At 40.5% G+C, this 20,431-nt stretch overlaps 1 protein-coding gene across 1 annotated transcript in view; it reads left to right on the top strand.

Moving 5' to 3' along the window:
* The window catches only part of SNX25 (sorting nexin 25), an 880,463-nt gene that overhangs the window by 412,887 nt on the left and 447,145 nt on the right, over positions 1 to 20,431 (top strand). Inside the window, exon 4 of the mRNA XM_085641936.1 lies at positions 3,426 to 3,598. Coding sequence (XP_085498062.1) covers positions 3,426 to 3,598 — 173 coding nt within the window. The remainder of the gene's footprint in view (positions 1 to 3,425; positions 3,599 to 20,431) is intronic.

The following is a 20,431-nucleotide window of genomic DNA, read 5'->3' on the forward strand; positions in this document are numbered from 1 at the left end:
TATTAAAAAGCTGGACAACACCGATTTCAACAGTTGGGCGTTTTAGCAGGAAATCTGTGACCTGTGGCTAGTTACTTTTCTTAATTTCCAAGGCCCCAATCAAGATAAAAACATAAATTCTGAGGTAAGGCAGATTTTCCGTGCCTGCACCTGTGTTCTCACATCCTGGGGTCCCAAGGTGGAAGCTTACACGTTTCTGCCAAAGCACCCATATTGCAAAAACAATCACCAGGCAAATACACATGAAGGGTCAGACTTAAAACTGGTTGAACGATGGTTCGCTCATATTTTATGCTTCAACACAAGTGTAGGTAGGAAATTATGCTTTATTAAAGACACAGAGGTTCATACTTTATGCCTTCATTTATTTCACCTTGCTGCCATGATAGCATATTGTTGGATTTGCATTTGACTGTTCACCAAGTAAAGAAGAGCCATCGATATTTGTTTTTCTAAAAGAAGGAACAAAAAGACTTACCCTTAGCAAAATTATCTACCATGCAATATTTTCTTTGTATCCCTTTTAATTCATTCTGTGCAATGCAATCTTGATTTTCTTACCCCCTTTCTTAGTACTCTACTTTGAGGATGCACCTTAACTCTGTATTTCCTAAAGTTTTTCAACAGCTCTACTTCCAGCTTACATTTCATTTTATTGAAGCTCAAGATGGTTCTATTTATTGGATTTTCTTTGTAGGTGGTGGCAGCATACACAGTTACTTAAATACTGTCAAACACTTCATCTAATAAAAAGCCAAACCTGTTGGCTTTACCAATACTTATTTAAAATATTTGAGTATGCTTTACTACCTGGCTGTTTTGGCAGATGGGGCTGTCCAAGTTCATATTGTTTCTAGCGTGCCTTATTTGACTACGGTCACTTTTTGCATTGCCTTTCAGTCTGAAAATACAAAAGAAGCTGTTCGAACCATAGTTGTTTTATCTACTGTTTTGCTTTGATGTCATCATGCTTGTGCAATATAATTGTTTGTAATCTAAGCTTTGGTGTGATATTAAAAATATTCAGAATATTTGTCTCGCTGTCTTTAAAAGAAAATCAAGATTTGTACTCAAAACTGAGGTATCCACATTTCACTAATTGTTTTTGCATGCTGAAAGGATTTTCCAGTTTAGGATGCCTGCTTGTTAACAGTGAGATTCAATAATAGCCTTTGACATGAGGGTGCACTGTTTTCAGGTGACATTGTGTTATAAGGCAGTTTACCAATAGATTAGTGGAGCTGGAGCTCTTTAGGAGCGTTTTAGGATTAGTATTTAATTTCTCTGAATCAATAGAATTGAATATTATTTAACTACTCTTGTAATTGAACATCTTGAGCAATCTATTGTTTGCTAAAGGGCAGCATTAAATAGTTGGGTTTCTGTATAACATATACCAAGGGTTCCATTTATCAATTCAATGTCCAGGATCTAATGCGGCAATTGGTTACGGATTTAGAAAATTAGAGCAGTCTTTTGACGTCCTAACTGTATTTGCACCCTTCTAACTTTGCAGTTATTCCATTACAAGTTTTAAGACAAATTCTTAGAAGTATATTTCATTTTTTATTTTTTTTTAAAAGGCGTGAGCTTCTAAGAGGGTCCTACTTGGCTGGTGGTCTCTGAGATGCAGGGGCCGGAACTTGTCAGGCAACTTAGAACAGCATTTGACTGGTCTGCAGACAAAGTTCAATGGTGGATGGGTCCAGAGAGGGGGGGCGAATGATATCACCCAAGAACGTGTTATGGTTACCAGTTGTATTTAGGAAAATGCAAGCATCAACCAACTCTGCAGTTAAAAACAATTTGTAGTATTTGGATTTGGCATTTGTAAACTATCAAATATCTTCCTGTCCTTTACACATGTTCGTATTTGGTAACAGTTATTGTTCTAAATTCATTACTTGTCTAAGAAAGGGAGTGCACATATTACCCCATTTATATGTAGAAGGAAAACTGCAGTTTAAATTTAATGTGCAAATGACTGAGAGAAGTATGTTCCACTATGTTGACCTATATCCATTGGCTTTGGGTGTTGCATCCTCATTTTTAGATCTGAACTGGAAAAGCGTGCCCCTTTGAAGACCTTAAGACATTCCATTACGTTAAATTATAATGTCTTTAGGCATTATAACGCTGACTATAAGCATCATTACATGAACATGGTGAGATATAAATGCAGGAAGAATTTTCAAAGGGCACACCCCTGCAGTAGTAGCACTGAAAGAAATGTGACTTGAAAAAGCCAGAATACATTTCAGATGGGTGTTGAACCCGTTTTTGTCGAAAAGCCATAACATTCTAATTGTGCGTAAATTGCCAAAACATTGTGTTGCTACTGGTATAACACTCTAGAGAAAGTAGGGAATATTTTGCCAAGACTTTCTAAATTATGTTGGAAAAATTGTGGTTATCTACAAACGGTTATGCATGTATGGTGGAGCTGTGTTGAGATTCATATGTTTTGGATGGCGATTTTAGCTTTGATCAGACATTACATATGGTGAAATAAGTCCTTGCAATTTGAGTAATAATATAATGGTCAATAAGAGTTCGTGGATTGGGTAAATCCTTAGTATGACATACTGATTACGAACACATTTGTTACTGCTGTTATGTGTCTGAATGTGCCTCTGCGCCCTCAGTCCCACCTGATGTTATTAGAATTCTTCTGCCAATACCATTGAAACATAGACCGCCTTAGACTATTTTACATACATACAGTTGCCCTTGATTTCAAAAATGTTTTGTTAGTTCCTACTGTTTAGTAATATTGAAAAACTAAATAGAAAACGATTTAAACAAAGTAAGTGTGAGCTTTTGGTTCCTCTTCTAATTGTCTGTTGCCTTACCTGGGAGAATAAGTAGTTGTAACACTTTATATTTAATAATCTCTTTGTTTAAAGTGATAACATGGTGACAGTTATTGTAATGACTAAGTACTTAAATTGCATGATTTTATTAAAGAAAATGCATGTGGGTATTTCTAGTAGTCCGATGCATTGCATTATTCATCATAACATAAAATAGGTATGCTTATCCTCAACAGTTTTTAAGAAGATGGGAGACTTTATCTCTTTTCTTGGATCTCCACTAGGAAATGATGCATGAAGATTCGTGGGTTAATGGGTGGACTTGTCTCTATTTTTTTTCTTTTTTGGTAGATGGACTAATAGGTTACCTTGCTAATGTTGTAGGATGCTGGCATGTGGCGTGTTTTTGTTTTGACGAGGTGAGAAATGTCAGGGTCTTTGTGTGACATTATCAAGAGGTAGATTTAAACTGTTATTAAATGACTTGAGTGTTGCTTTGTTGTCCAATGTAGCCTGGGTATGGCGCGATGAACGCTTTTCTCATGATTAGGACGTGCGTGCACCATGGACAGATCACTAGATTGTTGCGGTCCGTTTTCTCATCTGTTTCAGACTAGAAGAACTGCCAAGACCGTTTCCACTTCATCCAGGTTTGAAAAACGCAGAGGAGGAAATCCGGTTTCTGCAGACCTGTTCCCATGTTTTGGTGCTCTGTCTACTGCCTTCGAGGGATGCACAGTCCCGCAGCCTGCGCATAGTGCTGGCAGAAATACTTGCAACGAAAGGTGGGTAGAAAGGAATTGTATTTTCAAGATACATTTTTCTTTGATTTTGGTGTCCACAGATGCGAGCTAAACAAAGTCCGCTGGTATATACCTCAAAAACCTTCCTGTCATTTTACTTCCATATTAGACAAAAATATAGATATTGGCACTTGTTGCGCAAAATAAAAGTACGAAGTTAATGTACTCAAATTATTATTGTTTTACAAAAGATGATTTAGAAAGTGGTTTGAAGTTCTGTACATCTAACTATCCTTTGACCTCTCGCATTTATGTTCTCCTCTTGCATCCTCGAAACCTCCTCTATAACATGTTTCATTTTCATCATTTTTGCTGATAATTAGGCCTGTCCTAGAGCCAGAATTAGCTACTACCAAATTCTCTGTAATCCAAAACTTCATGAATATACAAAAATCTGAACCCTGATCCACACCGACCAGAATGTCTTCATGCCAGGCCAAGGAACCAAACTTTATTAACAGCATGTCCATCTCACACTTGCCAAGACCGAAATTACGCAGCTCAGCAGCCTTCATCCTTATTGATTTTGAGGAGGAGGCTGATACCATTCACTGGCCATTTTGAATGTCGACACTCTGAAAGATGAACTTCGGCCCACACATTTTGGCCTGTGTTTCAGCCTTGCATGCCACCCACAAGCACAGGTCAGGATAAACATGGTGCTCTCTGATCCATTAGAAACACAGAGCGGAAACTGACAGGGATGCCATCTCTCTCCCTTCATCTTCGTCTTGACGGTAGAGCAGTTGGCTATACGGATTTGAGTAGACTCCCAACTCCAGGGGTTCCGCTGGCCTAATGGACTGGAAGATAGAATCTCCGTCTATACAGACAACTTGCTGCTCTACATACAGGAACCAGACAGTTCATTGTCAAGGCTACAGAAGATACTTCGGATTTATGGAGAGGCATCCAGCTAGTGGTTAGCTGGCATAAGTCCACTCACATACAAATACAGAACAGTAGACCATAGCCCACTCTATGTGCCCCCATGCAGATGGCGGACGATCACTTCAGTGCAACTGTGCTGCATAAACATGGAACCGTGATTTAAATTGCCTCTCCCAATGATGGGTGTGCGTTGCCTTATACACAATGATCTTGCTCCCCTGTTTCCTATACGCCCTGCAGAATTATCCCAATCCCCCCACAGCCCCCCCAACCTTTATCTCAGAAATAAGAACCATGGTCACAAAATATATCTGGGGTAGGAGGACCCAAGTGCCTCCTACACAAAGTGTATCATGACAACATTTGAAGATGTACGACTGTACTACTGATCCACACACATGCTTAACAGAGGGAAGTGACTAGTTGGGGATAGATCTGACACAGTTATCCATTTAGAATTCCTTGAAAGCCATGGTATTATGAACCTGTTGTACTGGAAGCTTCCCACAGATCACTCACCTTCCTCTGCTGAGCTGGTGCGACGGGCTAAAATAAATACACTAGTTTGATAAAGTAAGTAACCTGACCCCTTTATTTCACGGCACACAGCTTTCCCATGTGACACGATTGCCCGAATCTAAAGGCTGGGATGTCATAGGTATCTCGGCTCTGGGCGACGTGTGGGTTGGATCCCATATCAAGTCCTTTGACCAGCTTACAACGGACTAAAGCCTGCACAAATTCCAGTTCTTTAAATATCTACCTTTGCTCCACGCACTGGAGGTGCATGAGGATAAACTTTTGAAAGTCCCTTAGTTTAACCCTTTAGATGTTAAACTAGTACTAGATCCGCCTGGCTCACGGATCATTTCTAGAGTATATAAATCCCTCCTTTTGAATGCGCCGGAGCAGATGGTAGAATATCAAATTAGTATGGAAATCGGATCTTGCGGAAGTGGACAAAGTTTATTGGCAGGAGGCGAGATTTATGCTATAGACGCTAGTTATCACATTAAACCTTAGAGCAATACAATGCAACTACCTTCATAGGGTTTACTACAACCCAAATTGGCTATGGAAGATAGGTTGGGCGAGAAACTCGAAAAGATTTAGATGTGGGACCCCGCAGACCCCCTTTTACCATGTGATATGGGATTGCGCCAACATTAGGACATACTGGCATACTATCCAGTCACCGAGTGTATAAATAGTATCAATTTCTGCACCTTCAGCAGAATATATGCAAGATAAATTCAGGGGTTGTCAGGGGACCCATAGACTTAAACTCATTTGTCTACCTCCCCAGACCCTCACAACCACATATAGCTTATGTTAACAATTTGTTTTTGCACAAAATCTTTTCTGAAAAAGAAGTGCTGCAGCTGGTATTCCGCTTTCTGGCCCTTACTGACCACCTATTTTAGCGCACCAAAGTTGAACTTATGTGTGAAAAATGCAGTTACTGTAGTAAATGCCATATTCCATGTGTTGTGAATTTGGAGTTAAGAGACAGGCGTTGGGTGTTATTTTGAAGAAGTTAGTGTGTGTCTGCAAAATTTATTGACTGTTCGCAAACGTATGTTTCTGCATATTCACAAATATTTTGCAGGTAGTTTTCCCAACATGAAAATGCACGGAAAACTACTATTGTAAAATGCAAGCATAAGTAAGTGCCAAAGTGGGATGAAGCTGCACATACGCCATGCATGGAAAAGGCTTATTTTTCCTGCAAATAAAAAACGTGTTACATGGAAGAGTATCACGTTTCCTTTATTCCTTAATATGTTTATAAATATCTCTCGTTTGCACTGTAAAACCTTGCGTATTTCACTATATCCTTATTAAGTCAATAATTGTCTCATGCAATGAGATCGTTTGTTTGTGATTTTATTATTCTTCATGTATATGTACAAATTCTAATTAATTGGCACAGTAACAGATTTACTGTCAATTCTCCAGAAATGGACAATTTTTCCTAAACTTACGAGTAAACTTACAAAGGTGGATTTCTAACTTTTTAAAGCACTGCTTTGGAACTAGACTTTTGGTGTGGAAGTTTTCGCTGTCTTGCAGCAACTTGGTTCTGCCATTGGGGTAATCCGGAATAGCATTTGCATCCAGAAGCAAAGGTTAAAAGTGAAGAGCAGTTGTATTTCTATAAAATAAACTTTCTTAAACCTTATAGTTGGAATTTTTGTGCAATTGTAAAATGTTCTTTTTTTTCTTTTTAAAATCTTTTATTAACCTCTTCTGTGCCCATGACGAGATAGTCTCGTCATGGAGCACGGTTGCGCTGTGCCCATGACGAGACGATCTCGTCATGAACCCCGCCCGCTAATGTAACGCTCGGCACAGGGCGGGGAAAGGGCGTGGCACTGAAGGGGTTAAGTATACTGATGCATAGCGAAACATCACAAACATAGGTCATAATTGTCTCTTTATACACTTTTAACCGAGTTATTGATCTCTGATTCCACCATGGGCTTTACTCAGCCAAGCTCTTGTTCAGGTGAGAGTCCCATCGTCTATTGACATAAGTCATACACTGTCTACTCCAAGTTTCTTATAGCTTTTGTTGTTAACCATGAGTTTACAGCCCTCTGTACTTCACCCATATCCCCAAGGCTTTGTCCCATTTGCCAGGACATCCCCAGCCTTGGTAAATTACTTTCTCTGCTGCACAACACCAGTCCAGGTCTCGTTCCCAATCCGTCACTGCAGGGAGCTGCGACTTCCCCCAGGCTGTGGCTATGTTCCTTTTGGCTATTATATCGGCTAGCATTAACTACAGTTTACTTTACTGTGACCATTTTACATCCCCCGTTACACATAACACATGCCATCAGGCATCTAACGGAACTGCCTGCCCCGATACTTTCGACATCTCATTTGTTTTTTTAATACATTTATTTATTGACATTTTCGAAAAAAGTACACATTCTACTTCACAGTGTATAATCTGTATAATCGGATATAGCCTCCAACACGAATGTGTAGGCTTAACAGAAATAAAAAGGAAAAACGATAACAAAACAGATAGGGAGCACTCTACATTTTCACAGTACCTGGATAAAAACATTTGATATTTGGCTAGTCCGCAGACATCACATTTGTAATCGTCCTCCAATATCTCTGCAGCCTAGGACAACTCGATCTGGTGATCTGTGTATAATTCTGATTTGTATCAGGTAATGGAAAGATTTTCTAGCTTCAGTAAGGCACACGAGTGCTGAACATTGCAAACACTCACCCCAAGTCACAGATCTGGGTTGAATCCATCATCGTTCTTTAACTCAATTCGCCACCCCAGTTCAGACCCTATGCAAATCAGTCTTGACCCTGTTCCTCATGGGAAAAGTCCAGCCGGAACTGCCAAGCCAGGTCTTCCCTGGACCAGAAACAAGCATCCTGGGACCGGTTTCAGGTTAACACCCTTCATCGGCCGGCTAGCTTGAATCCATCATCTGTTCTTTTTGCAACATTGTCAGCAGCAGTGCATGCTTCCATTCACATGTAGCTCTGGTACAGCTCCAGTGCAACACTAGCCAGCAGGTTTGCAAACCTCACTCAGACACAACAGGCACAGTGCCAACAGCAGGGCCTGTGTCTCTCTCTTTCTCGCGCTCTCACACCGATTAGTGCAGACCTTTCTCCATCAACCTGGCCTCGGATACAGAGGAGCAGTGTTGTTCCTTTCTCATCTCATTTCCAGTTGAACGTTACACACTCATACCTTCTGAACACTGTTAATTCTTCAATCTTCTACATCACACATTCTACCATACATGAGTTGTATCACAGTACAGACACAAGAGATATGGCATAGCACAGTTTGGGTCATAACATAGTTGCCATTGTTTAGAGAGGAAACCAAAGTCTATATCCACATAAAGCTGCAATATTTTCAATTACAACCACACAACAAATGGGCAAACAGCCAACACCACCAAGTACGCATAGAAAGTAGAAATGGATATAGGTTTTCCAAATAAGGGGCAGTCCTCATCACATAACAGACAGCCCACCAAAGATAAAACTATCATGGCAGTTTGTGGTTGCATACGACAAAGCAGCGCAGAACCTTATCACAGGTCTGTAAGGCTTCATAGCATTGTGGTGTATTTGGCGTTTTCATATCCTTTTTCAGTCTTCATTCAAAGTACTGGTTGTTTCCAATGAACTAGTCTGCTTTCATTTGCATAGTTAGTACACTTCCATTTTCCCAGAGTAATCGCCTGACATCGTTACATTTCATAATAGCTAAATTTCGTTAGGTGGTGCGGACTTTGAATGCTGCAGAACAATTCAAATGGCATAATACCTATGTACCTGTTCCAGCAACTGCCTAAAGCAGACCACCGGGCCCTTACTGAAGGCACATCTGTCAAGTGTATTACAATTGACATGGAAATACAACGAATTCCCTCAGTAGGGCATGACTGATACCAACTCTGTAACACTTGTAAAAATATACCCTGGTATGCAACAGAATCAGAACACACATCCTGTGCACAGAACAACAAAACTAGCACTCAGGTTCATGTCCTGAACTTTCCACGCGATTGCTACCATAAAGCATTTTGGATAAAATACAATGCACATGCTACCACCCACATCAATGGTTCATGCCACATTTGGTGCATAAGCAATGCAGAACCAGCAGTCTAAAAATGAAGCCACATCCGAAATTTACTGTTGAGATTCACCCTGGAGTCTTTAATTGTCAGAGATGTCCAGGGTTGGTAGCATTTTCTGCGTGCCAGCCGACCCCAGTCCCTGATAGTGCAGCCATCCCTGAATGAAACTTCAGAGATATGTGGGATCTTTTAGGTATCATTTTGTCATTTCTAGAGTATTCTCAGGAGGAAAACCTTCTGTAATCCACACAAGACACACCACGCTTGATTCCACAGTATCTCTAGTTTTCAGAAATGCTAGGGTTCCCTGGGTGCCAACCAAACCTGGGCTTGAGTACTGCTGCCAACCCCCAGGGGAACTGAGAGGCTTGTTTTTTATTTTTTTATATATATTTTTATTTCGGAGAATTCAACGATCTCATGGTCCACAACATAAATATTGAATGTAAAACATAAGATATGCCTCTTAAATAAAACTATAACATATGGTGCCACATACATTTCATACCACATATTACATATTTACATATTACATATCATATATTATATATTATTAAAGGTGAATTTATAAAATACCTTCTAAAAGGAGAATAATGACGAAGTAGCCGCCTTAATATTACAGGATGATATCTACCATTAATGAGTATTTCACATTTTCTATTGCACATTTACTATTGCACCTTTCCCCATAGGCCAACCTATACCCAAGATGCAAAAACATTTGTTACATCATGACTTCTTACTCGTTGTTAAGACAGAAAGCTCCACAACAATTTATATTTGGAATAAGGACCTTAAAGCATACCTCTTTTCCATTCCCTCAACCCTGCACATTTTGTTTATCCACTGTTGGAATGTTGGGGGAGATTCCATTCGCCAATTCTGCAATATTAAAGATCTTTCAACTAGTGTAATAATAAATAGTTGTTTCACCTGTAGAGAACTAGTACATATCAGGCGAGTATCCTAAAGCAGCAGTCTGTGCATCTATAACTGTCCCTGGTTCCAAGCAGTGGGAGCAAAATCTCTCAATACCATCCCAAAAGTGCTTTATTTTCTGACAACCCCAGATAAAGTGGATCCAACTCCCTTCCCATTGTACTAAACATCGAAAACATGAATCAGGTACCTGAGGGTATATTTTATGTAGAAATGCGGGGGTCCTATATAATAACCATTTGGCATAGGATTGCATTTTTCTAAAATTAGCCTCTTTAGTGGTGTCACATTACAGTTATTAATCTTATTCCAGGCTGTCAGCAAAAGCTGGATGTTTTCCTTGGTCTGCCACTTATCCCGGGCTTTCTGATAAGTTTGCATAGTACTATTCTTTTTAAGGACGGACATCCAGCAACTGACAGATCTACATGTGCTAAACTCTATCAGGTGTTCTGTAAGGTCGTGGCTTGACGTAAACACATCCGAATCTATACCTTTTAGGAAGTGTCTGATCTGTATATACGACCACTGTAGTGCATCCTTAAAATATCTAATACTAGATTCAATCTCACTCCAACTCTTCCAAACTTTTCTGTTAATAAAATCGAAAGCCGTACTATAGCCATTACTTTTCCATTTTTGTATAATATGTTTCTCTATCAAGAAACGATCGCCTACATATTTATCAACTAGGTGTGTAGAAGCATTAATTAAAGGTATATTATAATTTTATTTTATCCATTCGGAAAGCGCCTGGTTACACCACCGGTGTGTGTCGCTGCGCTAGAAGCAGTCTCTCAGTGAGACAGCGGAGAAACTCTAAGCAAGAGGCTAGAGGCATTTGACAGTAGTTCTAGTGGACCTACTCTGGTTTGATGGTGGGAACAGCCATGTCTTTGATTTTTGCGAAAGGTGGTTTCACAAGGTTCTGCTCTTATGTCCGCAGGCAATGTGTTCCAGGTCTTGGCTGCAAGATATCTAAAGGAGCGTGCACCCATTCTCGCATTCTGTATTCTCGGCACAGTCACCAATGCCCTGCCCTTGGATTTTAGGTTCCGGTTCGGCGTGTAGGATGTTATCAATGGTTGAAGATATCGTGGACCTTTTTTTAATAGGATTTGAAAACAGTAGCACGTTGCCTTAAACATGATTCTCTTATCCACAGGTAGCCAGTGCAAGCTTGCTAGAGCCTTTGTTGTGGATTTCTTTTGGGGAGGTTCAACACTTGGCGAGCTGCTACGTTGTCAGTCCTTCTTTTGGATGCACCCAGATATAGAACATTGCCATAGTCCATCTGGGAGGTGACCAAGGCATGTACTATTGTTTTCCTTGCATTGGTAGGTAATAGGTCAAGGAGTTTTCTAAGGGTCCGAAGCATTTCCCCACCACTTTCCGGATAATACTTAAATAATTGTGTTTTCTGCTTCATTAACCATTGCAGGGTCTTTTATCTAATTTTCTTGGGGTTTCTAGTCAGTCGTAAGCAGTCTAAAATTAAAGATTCTTGGAAAATCTTGTCTATAAAAATATCATCTATACAGGACATCTTGGATGGTCTAGTGAATCTATGAATATTGTATACAAAATTTGTGTCATAATATTCCCTCAAATTTGGGAGAGCAAACCACCTTCCATAATTGGTCTAAATAAATTATCTAGTGCTAGTCTTGGTGTTTTATTTACCAAGACAAATGCTGAGAATAACCCTTATGTCTCTTTATAGAATGTCATCTGCGAGGCACATGGTACGGTGTTAAACAAAAAATTGAACAAAGGCAGTATAGACAAGTGAATTAAGGCAAACCGTCCCATTAAAGAAATCGGCAGATGTGCCCATTTAGCCAACAATGCCTTAACCTTATGAATCAATGGAACATACTTCAATACATATAAATCATTGATATTCTCAGAGACCCATATCCCTAGATAGTGTTTCGGCCATGCATTGCTTGGATGACAACATTCTGACAAAAGAGAAACTGTGTACAGCTACGTAATAAGATTTAACTTTTTAACTTATTTATCTTGTATCCACCAAGTTCTTGAAATATCCCAAAAACATACTCCTGAATGCTCCTCCCGAGTTTCAAGATTAGGGCAATGTCATCGGTGTATGGTTTAATATTTGACATTCCATTTATAGGTGCCCCCACATTTTCATTAGTTCTGATGGCTATCGCCAATGGTTCTATGAGCAATGCAAAAAGTATTGGCAATAGGGGACAAGCCTTTCGTATGCCCGTATTTACTTCACAAGTGCCAATAATCCTAGAATTAATAACTACTTGCACAGAGGCTCCTTCATACAAACATTTAACTATATGAATTACATTTTCAGGCAGCCCATATTCCCACAGAACCTTGAAAAGGCTCTCCCAGCATAATAGATCGAATGCCTTTGCAGCATCTAAAAACATCACCTGGGGGGGGACTTGATTGTGTGTCATGAGATTTGAGGCTTCAATTAAAAAAATGTATTTGCAAACAACTGCCTTCCTGCCACAAATCCACATTGATCAGGGTGAACAATGGAACCGAAGACTCTACCTAAACGGTTAGGTAAAGGTTTTGTGAAAATCTTATAGTCCACATTAAGTAGACTAATCTGCCTATAAGAGTTACTATTTTCCTTTTTTTATAATTCTTTAGGATAATCACTAACACCACTGTTCTGACCACCTTTCAGTATGAATGTAACCAAATTTAAAATGTCCACATTCAAAATTGGTGTAAACTTTTTTATATAATTCTAAAGGAATACCATCTTCCTCTGCCGATTTACAATTAGCTAATGATTTTACCACTCTGTCTATCTCTTCTAATGAGAAATCGGCTATTAGTTAATTTGCCTGGTCGTTGTTCTACTTAGGGATGGCAGCTTTTTTAGAAATTGCTTTAACCGCGTTGTATCAATCTGTTGGCACAGACTATATATATTTTCGTAGTGTTTTATAAAGGCACTCAGTATGTCTTGAGGATGCGTTAAGTGGATCTTGGTTTCTATATGCACTAATGATGTAATCCTATTGCTTGCTTACCGTTTTCTAGACTGACAAGCTAACAGTCTGCTAGCGTATTCACTTTCTTCATATATTTTTTGAAGATATACGGAATTGGCAGTGTAGCTTTGCGCTTAATAATAATCCTGCATGCACATTCTAGCCTGTCTAAATAGCTCTTTATTTGCAGCAGTCTTAACTTGCATGTACATTACGCTTGCCCAGTGTCTCCAACTTTATCTTTTGCAAAGATAGCACTTTCCTTTTTTGAATCCCCTTGGTGGTAATATATCCTCGAATTGTTGCCTAGATATTCTCTATTCGAGCAGTGCCACTATTTATCAGAAAAGTAATTGTCAATCCCACTATATAGTTCCGCACAAAATTCCTCATCCTCTAAGTTAATTTTATCAAAGTCCATCTACCAACTTGCCTCTTTATCCCGATTCCTGTGATTTCCAATTTAATCCTAGCATGATCTGAAAAAGCATTTTGTATGGGCTCATATTTATTTAGATTCCACCTGTGTGAGGAAAAAAAATAATCTAATCTTGAGGCAGAGTTATATATAGCTGAAAAACATGAAAATTCAAGCTTTTGAGGATGTTTATCTCGCCAGAGGTCTACCAGATTTAATTCGCTCATGCAGTCTCTTAATGCTTAGGCCATTTGTGGCCTATTTTGCTTATGGGCGACAGTGGGTACATCTAGTTCCAGATTTTGTCGTAAATTAAAACCCCCACCTATAACTATTGAACCTGGAATGCTAATTAAGGACTGGTTCAGCTCCCTGAGGGGAATAGGGTTATCAAATATTTGTGCATATATTGTAGCTAAGGTGAGCCTTGTCTTGTTTAATATCCCACTAACAAGAACCCATCTCCCTTCTGTATCTGCCTGAGTAAAAATTACTTGAAAAGGTAGGTGCTTGTAAATCTATGCTCTGCCCTTGCATTTGATACACATCGAAGACCAGCTCACTGCTTAAGGAATTTGCGATTTCCATCTTTTTTTAGTCGAAAAGTGTGTTTCCTGTGTACAGTGTCACAGCCATATATCTATTGCCTGTGCTTTACGTTTGTTATTAAGGCCATCGGCGATTAACGATATAATTTTCAGTATCTCTTTATCCATCTTAATAACTAAAGATGCATTTCAAAAGGGAGAAGAAGGCCTATATATAGTAACTACCAATATTCTTACCCCCATCTGGGTAAAGTGCTTTCAAGAAGAAAGTGACGTGTATAAACCTAAATATCCGAGCAGCATACATTCTCTTATGTCTGAGAAGTGACGTGTATATAGATCTACCAAAATCCCTTTCATCTAGCAGATTATGGGTTTTTATTGCATTAAAAATAATAAAATGACTATCTATCTTAGCTAAAAAAAAAAGGTGCATTGTGCTTATACAAAAAAAGTACTGTGTGCATGTTATATCAAGAAGCTCTTGACCATTTTTACGCCTATCCTGCAACCTTTCCACCACAATTTCTCCTTTTGCTTCGCTATTCCTAATCTGTTTCTTTGCTAACTCTTCTTCTCCTAGAGGCTTGTTTTAGGCAGTGTATTTACGCTTGCAGGATTTTCTGGGTAGGGAAATATGTAGGAATCAGCGCACACCACACCACCTAGAATTCCAATGGTTCTCTAAATTTTAGGAATGCCCAGGGTTGGTAGGATTCCCCGCCGTGCTGGTTGAGCCGCTGCTCAAATCCTGCAGCCACCCTTTTGGAAAATTACAGTTGTCTTTTTAGGCATCATTTTGGCATTTTTAGGGTATGCCCCCAATCTGCCCCCAGCTGGACTGAGAGACTGTCTGTGTCCTTCTAGTGTAAGGGGGAAACTGCATCCTGACGCACTCAATTCTTTCACTTGTACATTTTCAGCCTGCTTTGTAGTGTGCAGATTGGGGGCAAGCCTGGCCAGCCCCTAAAAGACTGATAGGGATCACGCTGGTATTGGGACCTTGACCATGTTGGGGTGGTACTACATCCTCCTCCTCCTCCTCCATGTAAACAATTGTGTGTTGAATAGTGGACTTTTAGCTCCATATGCCAGGTGGGCAGGTTGCCGTTAAAATCCCCAATCTGCTCCTTTCCTGGGGATAGTGATTAAGTATTCTCTAGGGTTGAGCAATGTAGCCTGATGCGAGTATAGCCTCACCCCACTCCATTCACTTTCCATTGAGTCTAATAGGCTTCCTGCCCCCGCCAACCTTCAGGATGGGCAGATTAGGTGTGAGGCCCCTAGGGTGGGCAGCACATGCCAGAGGGCCCATCCTCCAACTGTTTAAATCTCTACTTGGCTATTGCCATCCTTTTGTGACCCCGAGCATGATCTATTAGAGAGAGGTAATTGAGTAAATGGGTGAGGGTTCAAACTGTACCTCTCCCAAGTGAATCAGTGCTCAGGAGGGTGAGCTGAGCCCTCCATTACCAATCACCTTTCGTGACTCTGAGCCAAATGGCACCAAGGGCACCTTGCTGCAGCGATAGAGGGTACAGAGGTAATGCATATGACATGTAGGTCTCGACATTCAGTGAATAATATTTCCTGAGGACACAAGATGCAAAAAACACATTAGCAAAGAAGAAAAATGTCAAGATATTTTCTGTACTGATATTCAATTTATGCGCCAAATTGAAAAGCATGTTACCATAGCATGGATGACCATTCTAGCTCTAAATATAGATGTTTTAGATTGTAACAACCTTTCACAAATTCTACATTGAACATGTTAAACAAGAGAATGCATATGATGCCATATAAAAGGCAGAGTTCAAATCTCTTGCTTGTCTACCTAGGTCCATGGCCTTTAAATACACAGTTTATTTTTTATGGATACTTCTAAATGCAGATTCATCATTCCTCATCCCCCTGGTGTCGGACAGGATCCAGAAGATTTAACAGCTGTGCTCATGCTTGCTCTCAGGTGCCCTTGTGCAGCTCTGCATTGAAGTAGTTCCGCTCCAGAAGTGAGGAAGCAGGGCTGCATATAAGCGCCACCCCTGAACACTGTCAGTTTTATTCTTGACCTTGTCCAAGACCCTGGATGCACAGCTCAGCATTAATCGGGAATGCCCATATACACATCTCCAGACTAACACCTTTTTATAACCAAAAAGACACCATTCCACAGAACTGGGAGTGAGAGGACGATGCGCAATCTGCAATTAGAAAGAGTATCCACCAGAAACAGCGTTATGGAAGGTAAGTAACTTGTTCTTCCCATGGATACTGCAGATTGCTCACCTTTAGAATAGATAACAAAGCAGTACCTCCCAAGGTAGTGGGTCTGTGGAATGGCTTATAGCAAAAAGTCCTGCTGGACCGAACAGGCGAAATGCCCTACCTGTCGGGCCTGACTTTCAAGGCAGCAGTACTTCATGAATGTGTATACTGATACCCAAATCCATGGCTTGACAGATGTCAAGGACACATACTCCCTGTGTGATGCAGGAGTAACAGGTTTGGCCCTAGTGGAATGGCCCTCAACCCCTCCAGGGTCTGCTTCTTGGCCAGTGCGTAGCAGATATTGATGCAGAGGACTACCCACCTTGACGAAGACCTTTTCTGCTGCCTTGCCTGTCTTCCACAGAGAACCCCACTAATAGCTGATCGTCCGTGGTGCGACTGAAGTAAAACTGCGGTTAGATAAAGTGTCCACCTGAAAGAGCGTTTTAGAAGGTAAGTAAAATGTTCATTAGGGATAAAGTGACTGGTGATAAAAGTAATAGAAGTCCCATAACTTTTATATGTGATATGCTAGCCAAAAGCAAAACAATTAAATAAGTATAATAGCAGGCCACAAGGTCAAGAAGGCAATGAGCTGGAGATGTAACAGGGATGGGGCATTCCTATAGCCCGAAACCCAGGGCAAATTGTTTTGGGTCAAGGGCAACAAGTTTTCATGTGTATTTTGTCCTTGGGACAAGTAGGCCCAACCCCCTACAGCACAAACCCTTTGGCTGCCAGTTTGCAGTACCACATTATGGATTAGGAAAGGGCACTGTCTGCAGTTAAGTTAATATTTTTGCCCATATGTGAATGCTGTATTTATGGGTGCTTAATTATTATTAGGGTGAGCGCTCTAAATAAATGTTTTATGCTCCGACTGCACTACTGACCGTTGTTCCAGTATAAAAATATGTACAAACATTTTCAAAGTTTAGCAATATGAGGCTATGTATAATGCTCCCAGAATGCTCTCTGATTTTATGCAAATATTTGCAGAAGCTTGAAAGCAAGATTAATGATTCTTTGCTTTCAAAATAAAATGTTCATAAAAAAATGAAAGCGGGAAAAAACATTTTGCTGAAATACTGTAAAATTTCAGGTACCATTTCTTTGCAGCATCATTAAGTAACATGTTCATGCATGCTACTATTTCCCCAAAAATATTCATAATGGTAAATCAGTGTAACCAGTTTCAGTAAGATTATGGGAACCAAAATTAAACAAGCATTGGCAGGACCAGTAGGTCTGAAATTGGTGGTCAGCTTTTTAGTTTTGTCAATGTGTGACTTGTTTTGGCATGGTTTTTGTAAAACCTTATTGGTGTGGGAGCTGCCAGTCCCTCCCCAGTATAACAAACATTCGAAAATGCAAAAATATTTTTTTGTCTCAAAAAGCACACACTGCCACAGTAGTTACTGGCACTGAACAAATCAACTTTGTGTGCTGATATGCTCCTTGTGAAAGAGCAGAATGCTGCTCACAGTTAATCCGGCCAATACAGAGAGAGAGACAGAATTTTAATAAACACAAAAGTCACGTTCAACGCCAGACCAAATTAGGGGCCCATTTATTAAAGAAAGTTTCAAAAGTGCACCCATGGTATATGTCCTTGCATTAAGTGCAGCTGTACGGCTTTCGTGAATTCCCAACAATTTACAGAAGTAGGGCAAGAAATAGTACTCCTAGAAAGTATTTGTGAACCTTATTTTAGCATGAGCAAATCTGCATGTGTAGATTTGCCCATGCGAAAATCTGAGTGTATGCAAGTTCACTTTCCCTCCAACCACTTTTTTCCCAACCCTGGAAGAAGGTTTACACCTGCCACTGTCAGAAGTAAATTTCCAGCATTTCTCAGTATGGGAAAAGATTAGAGAAGAGTTGTTGAAAACCCTTGAAACATGCAAGTTGATAGGTTTGTACAGAATCCAAAGGGCATTCTAACTCTGGAACTATTGCTTACCACTACCTTCAGCCCCAGTATGTAGATCTGTGGAAACGTGGCAACATAAGCTGATTGCTAGTATTAAAACACTAGTATGGTATGAGCGCTGGCATAATCAGAAATCCTATATCAGAGCTCCTATATAATGAGATTGCTGCCATAATTTGTCACTACACTACATGGCACCAAATGGGCAAGTGGATTTTGTTACAGAACATTTATGAAGCAACCTGCTCCATGGGCAAGTAGATATTTTATTAAATTCCACACCACTGATGATTTAAGTATATGCCTATAAGTTGCCCTAGCTACAAACCGAGTTACTGCGGCCCAGAAATGGCAGAGCCCTGGGCAGGTCCAAGTCATATGAAAAGAATCGAAAACTTCCATAGCACATCTGGGGCATGCTTTGCACGCTTCTGGGAGCATTCCATTTATCCTCTTACGGGTGAGGTAGGCTTTATGATGGAAATGAAGTTGGATCACTTTAAATCTGGCACTTATGGAGACCCATGGAGTCACCTCTAGGATGTTGTCCTAGTCTTTGTCCAAAAGCAGGGTGGCAATGTCATTTGCCCATTGAGCATGGGGGTCCTGTTAATATATGTCTGTTGTATAAGTGGCTGATAAAATGGCATTATCGCCCTGGTTTTCCTGGAGGTCATGTATATCAATTGTAACGCCGCATGCATCACAGTTCGCCACAGTACCACATAATAAAAAGTGGTGGGGGAGATCGAATGTGTCTACCACACCCAAAAAGTCTGTGAGTGTGTCACTTTTCATAAAGGTCCACCAAGGAAAGACTACCGACGTCCCTCCAATCCCGCAGCCCATGCCAATCAGATCTAGTTCCTTCAGCCCGAATGTGATCGAGCTGAAACTGTAGAGCTGTAAATGATATTGATAACCCCGCAATCGCCCCAACAGAGGTGGTTCTCAGACCTGCTTCGCTTATAGCAGAAAGCACGCAAGACATAGCTGTGTAGACAAGATCTTGTAACCCGATCAGAAGGCAACATGTTATCCTATAGCCTAATGTTCGGCCTTGTGAGCTTTTACTTTACGTCATTTGAATCTTGCAGCAGAGTGAATGTCATTTTCAAAGAAGCAAAGCATCCTACCACAAGGTCTTCGTTTGTTTTCCATTAGGAGAAGAAGAAAGAATATCTACTCATCTTTTGTACTTGGCACATTCTGGACTGCAGTTTAGGTTTCGTTAAAGTTATCAAGCTGATATCTCTGCTCACAGAAAACATTTACCATCTGCCTTGTTTTTGGAATTGCAATATTTAAGGGTTTCCTGAAAGCCTTATAGCTGGAAGGCTCTATTGGAGCCCCCCTGTTTCCCTTGAGTAACCCTGGTGATTTTGCTGTACTTCTTTTTAAATAGCTCACATCTTTCTAGAGCAAAAGATGAACGGGTCATCAAGAGGCACAGGTGTAGTAACTTAGACTTTCCTGTCCTAGGAAGCTGTTTTCTACTGTGTTTTAGAGGCTGCACTAGCAAGCTGATGGTGGTTCGTGGATTAGGCGGGATGACCAGTATTTGCTTGATTGTGTGTAGATTGTGTACATCATGTAAATTTGTTAGTGCTGGAGGAGACTCTTCTACCTTGGAGCTTTTCACATGGCTCAGAGGTCTTCCTCCTGGGCTTCACATTCCAATTTGGACCAATCTGGTGCTTCCATTATCATGCGTGTTCTTATGGAGAGTGTCTTCTGGTGTTGTCAGCTTTATCTGAAAGAGACTATTCGTAATAGATTTCTTACCTTAATTACCCCCAGGCGTCAGACTGATCTGGAGCTCTTTTCTTTTGCAGTACCCCTGTGCGTCGGTAGGTGGCGTCGGTCAACTCCGCATCCGTTGTTGGCATCATGGTCACCGGAATGACGTTGCGGTGTCTACTTAGACGCTGCCCCTGCACGCTAACGTCAGTGCTTTCTTTTTCTGCGCCAGCCAGTGCAGATCCGGAGAGAGCGGTACCGTTAGTCACTTTTTGACTAACACTTTTTCGACTTTAGTCAACATCTTAATGAATAGTTTGACTCCTGGTCCACGTAGGGATGTCCTATCGTCAGACATGCTTCAAGCCTTGTGACTCCTGTCACAAGTTGATGTCGGCCACGGACCCGCACCTCATCTGCCTGTGGTACCTGAAGCACG

The sequence above is a fragment of the Triturus cristatus genome, chromosome 2_2 (assembly GCF_964204655.1).
Source record: "Triturus cristatus chromosome 2_2, aTriCri1.1, whole genome shotgun sequence".
Classification (NCBI taxonomy): domain Eukaryota; kingdom Metazoa; phylum Chordata; class Amphibia; order Caudata; family Salamandridae; genus Triturus; species Triturus cristatus.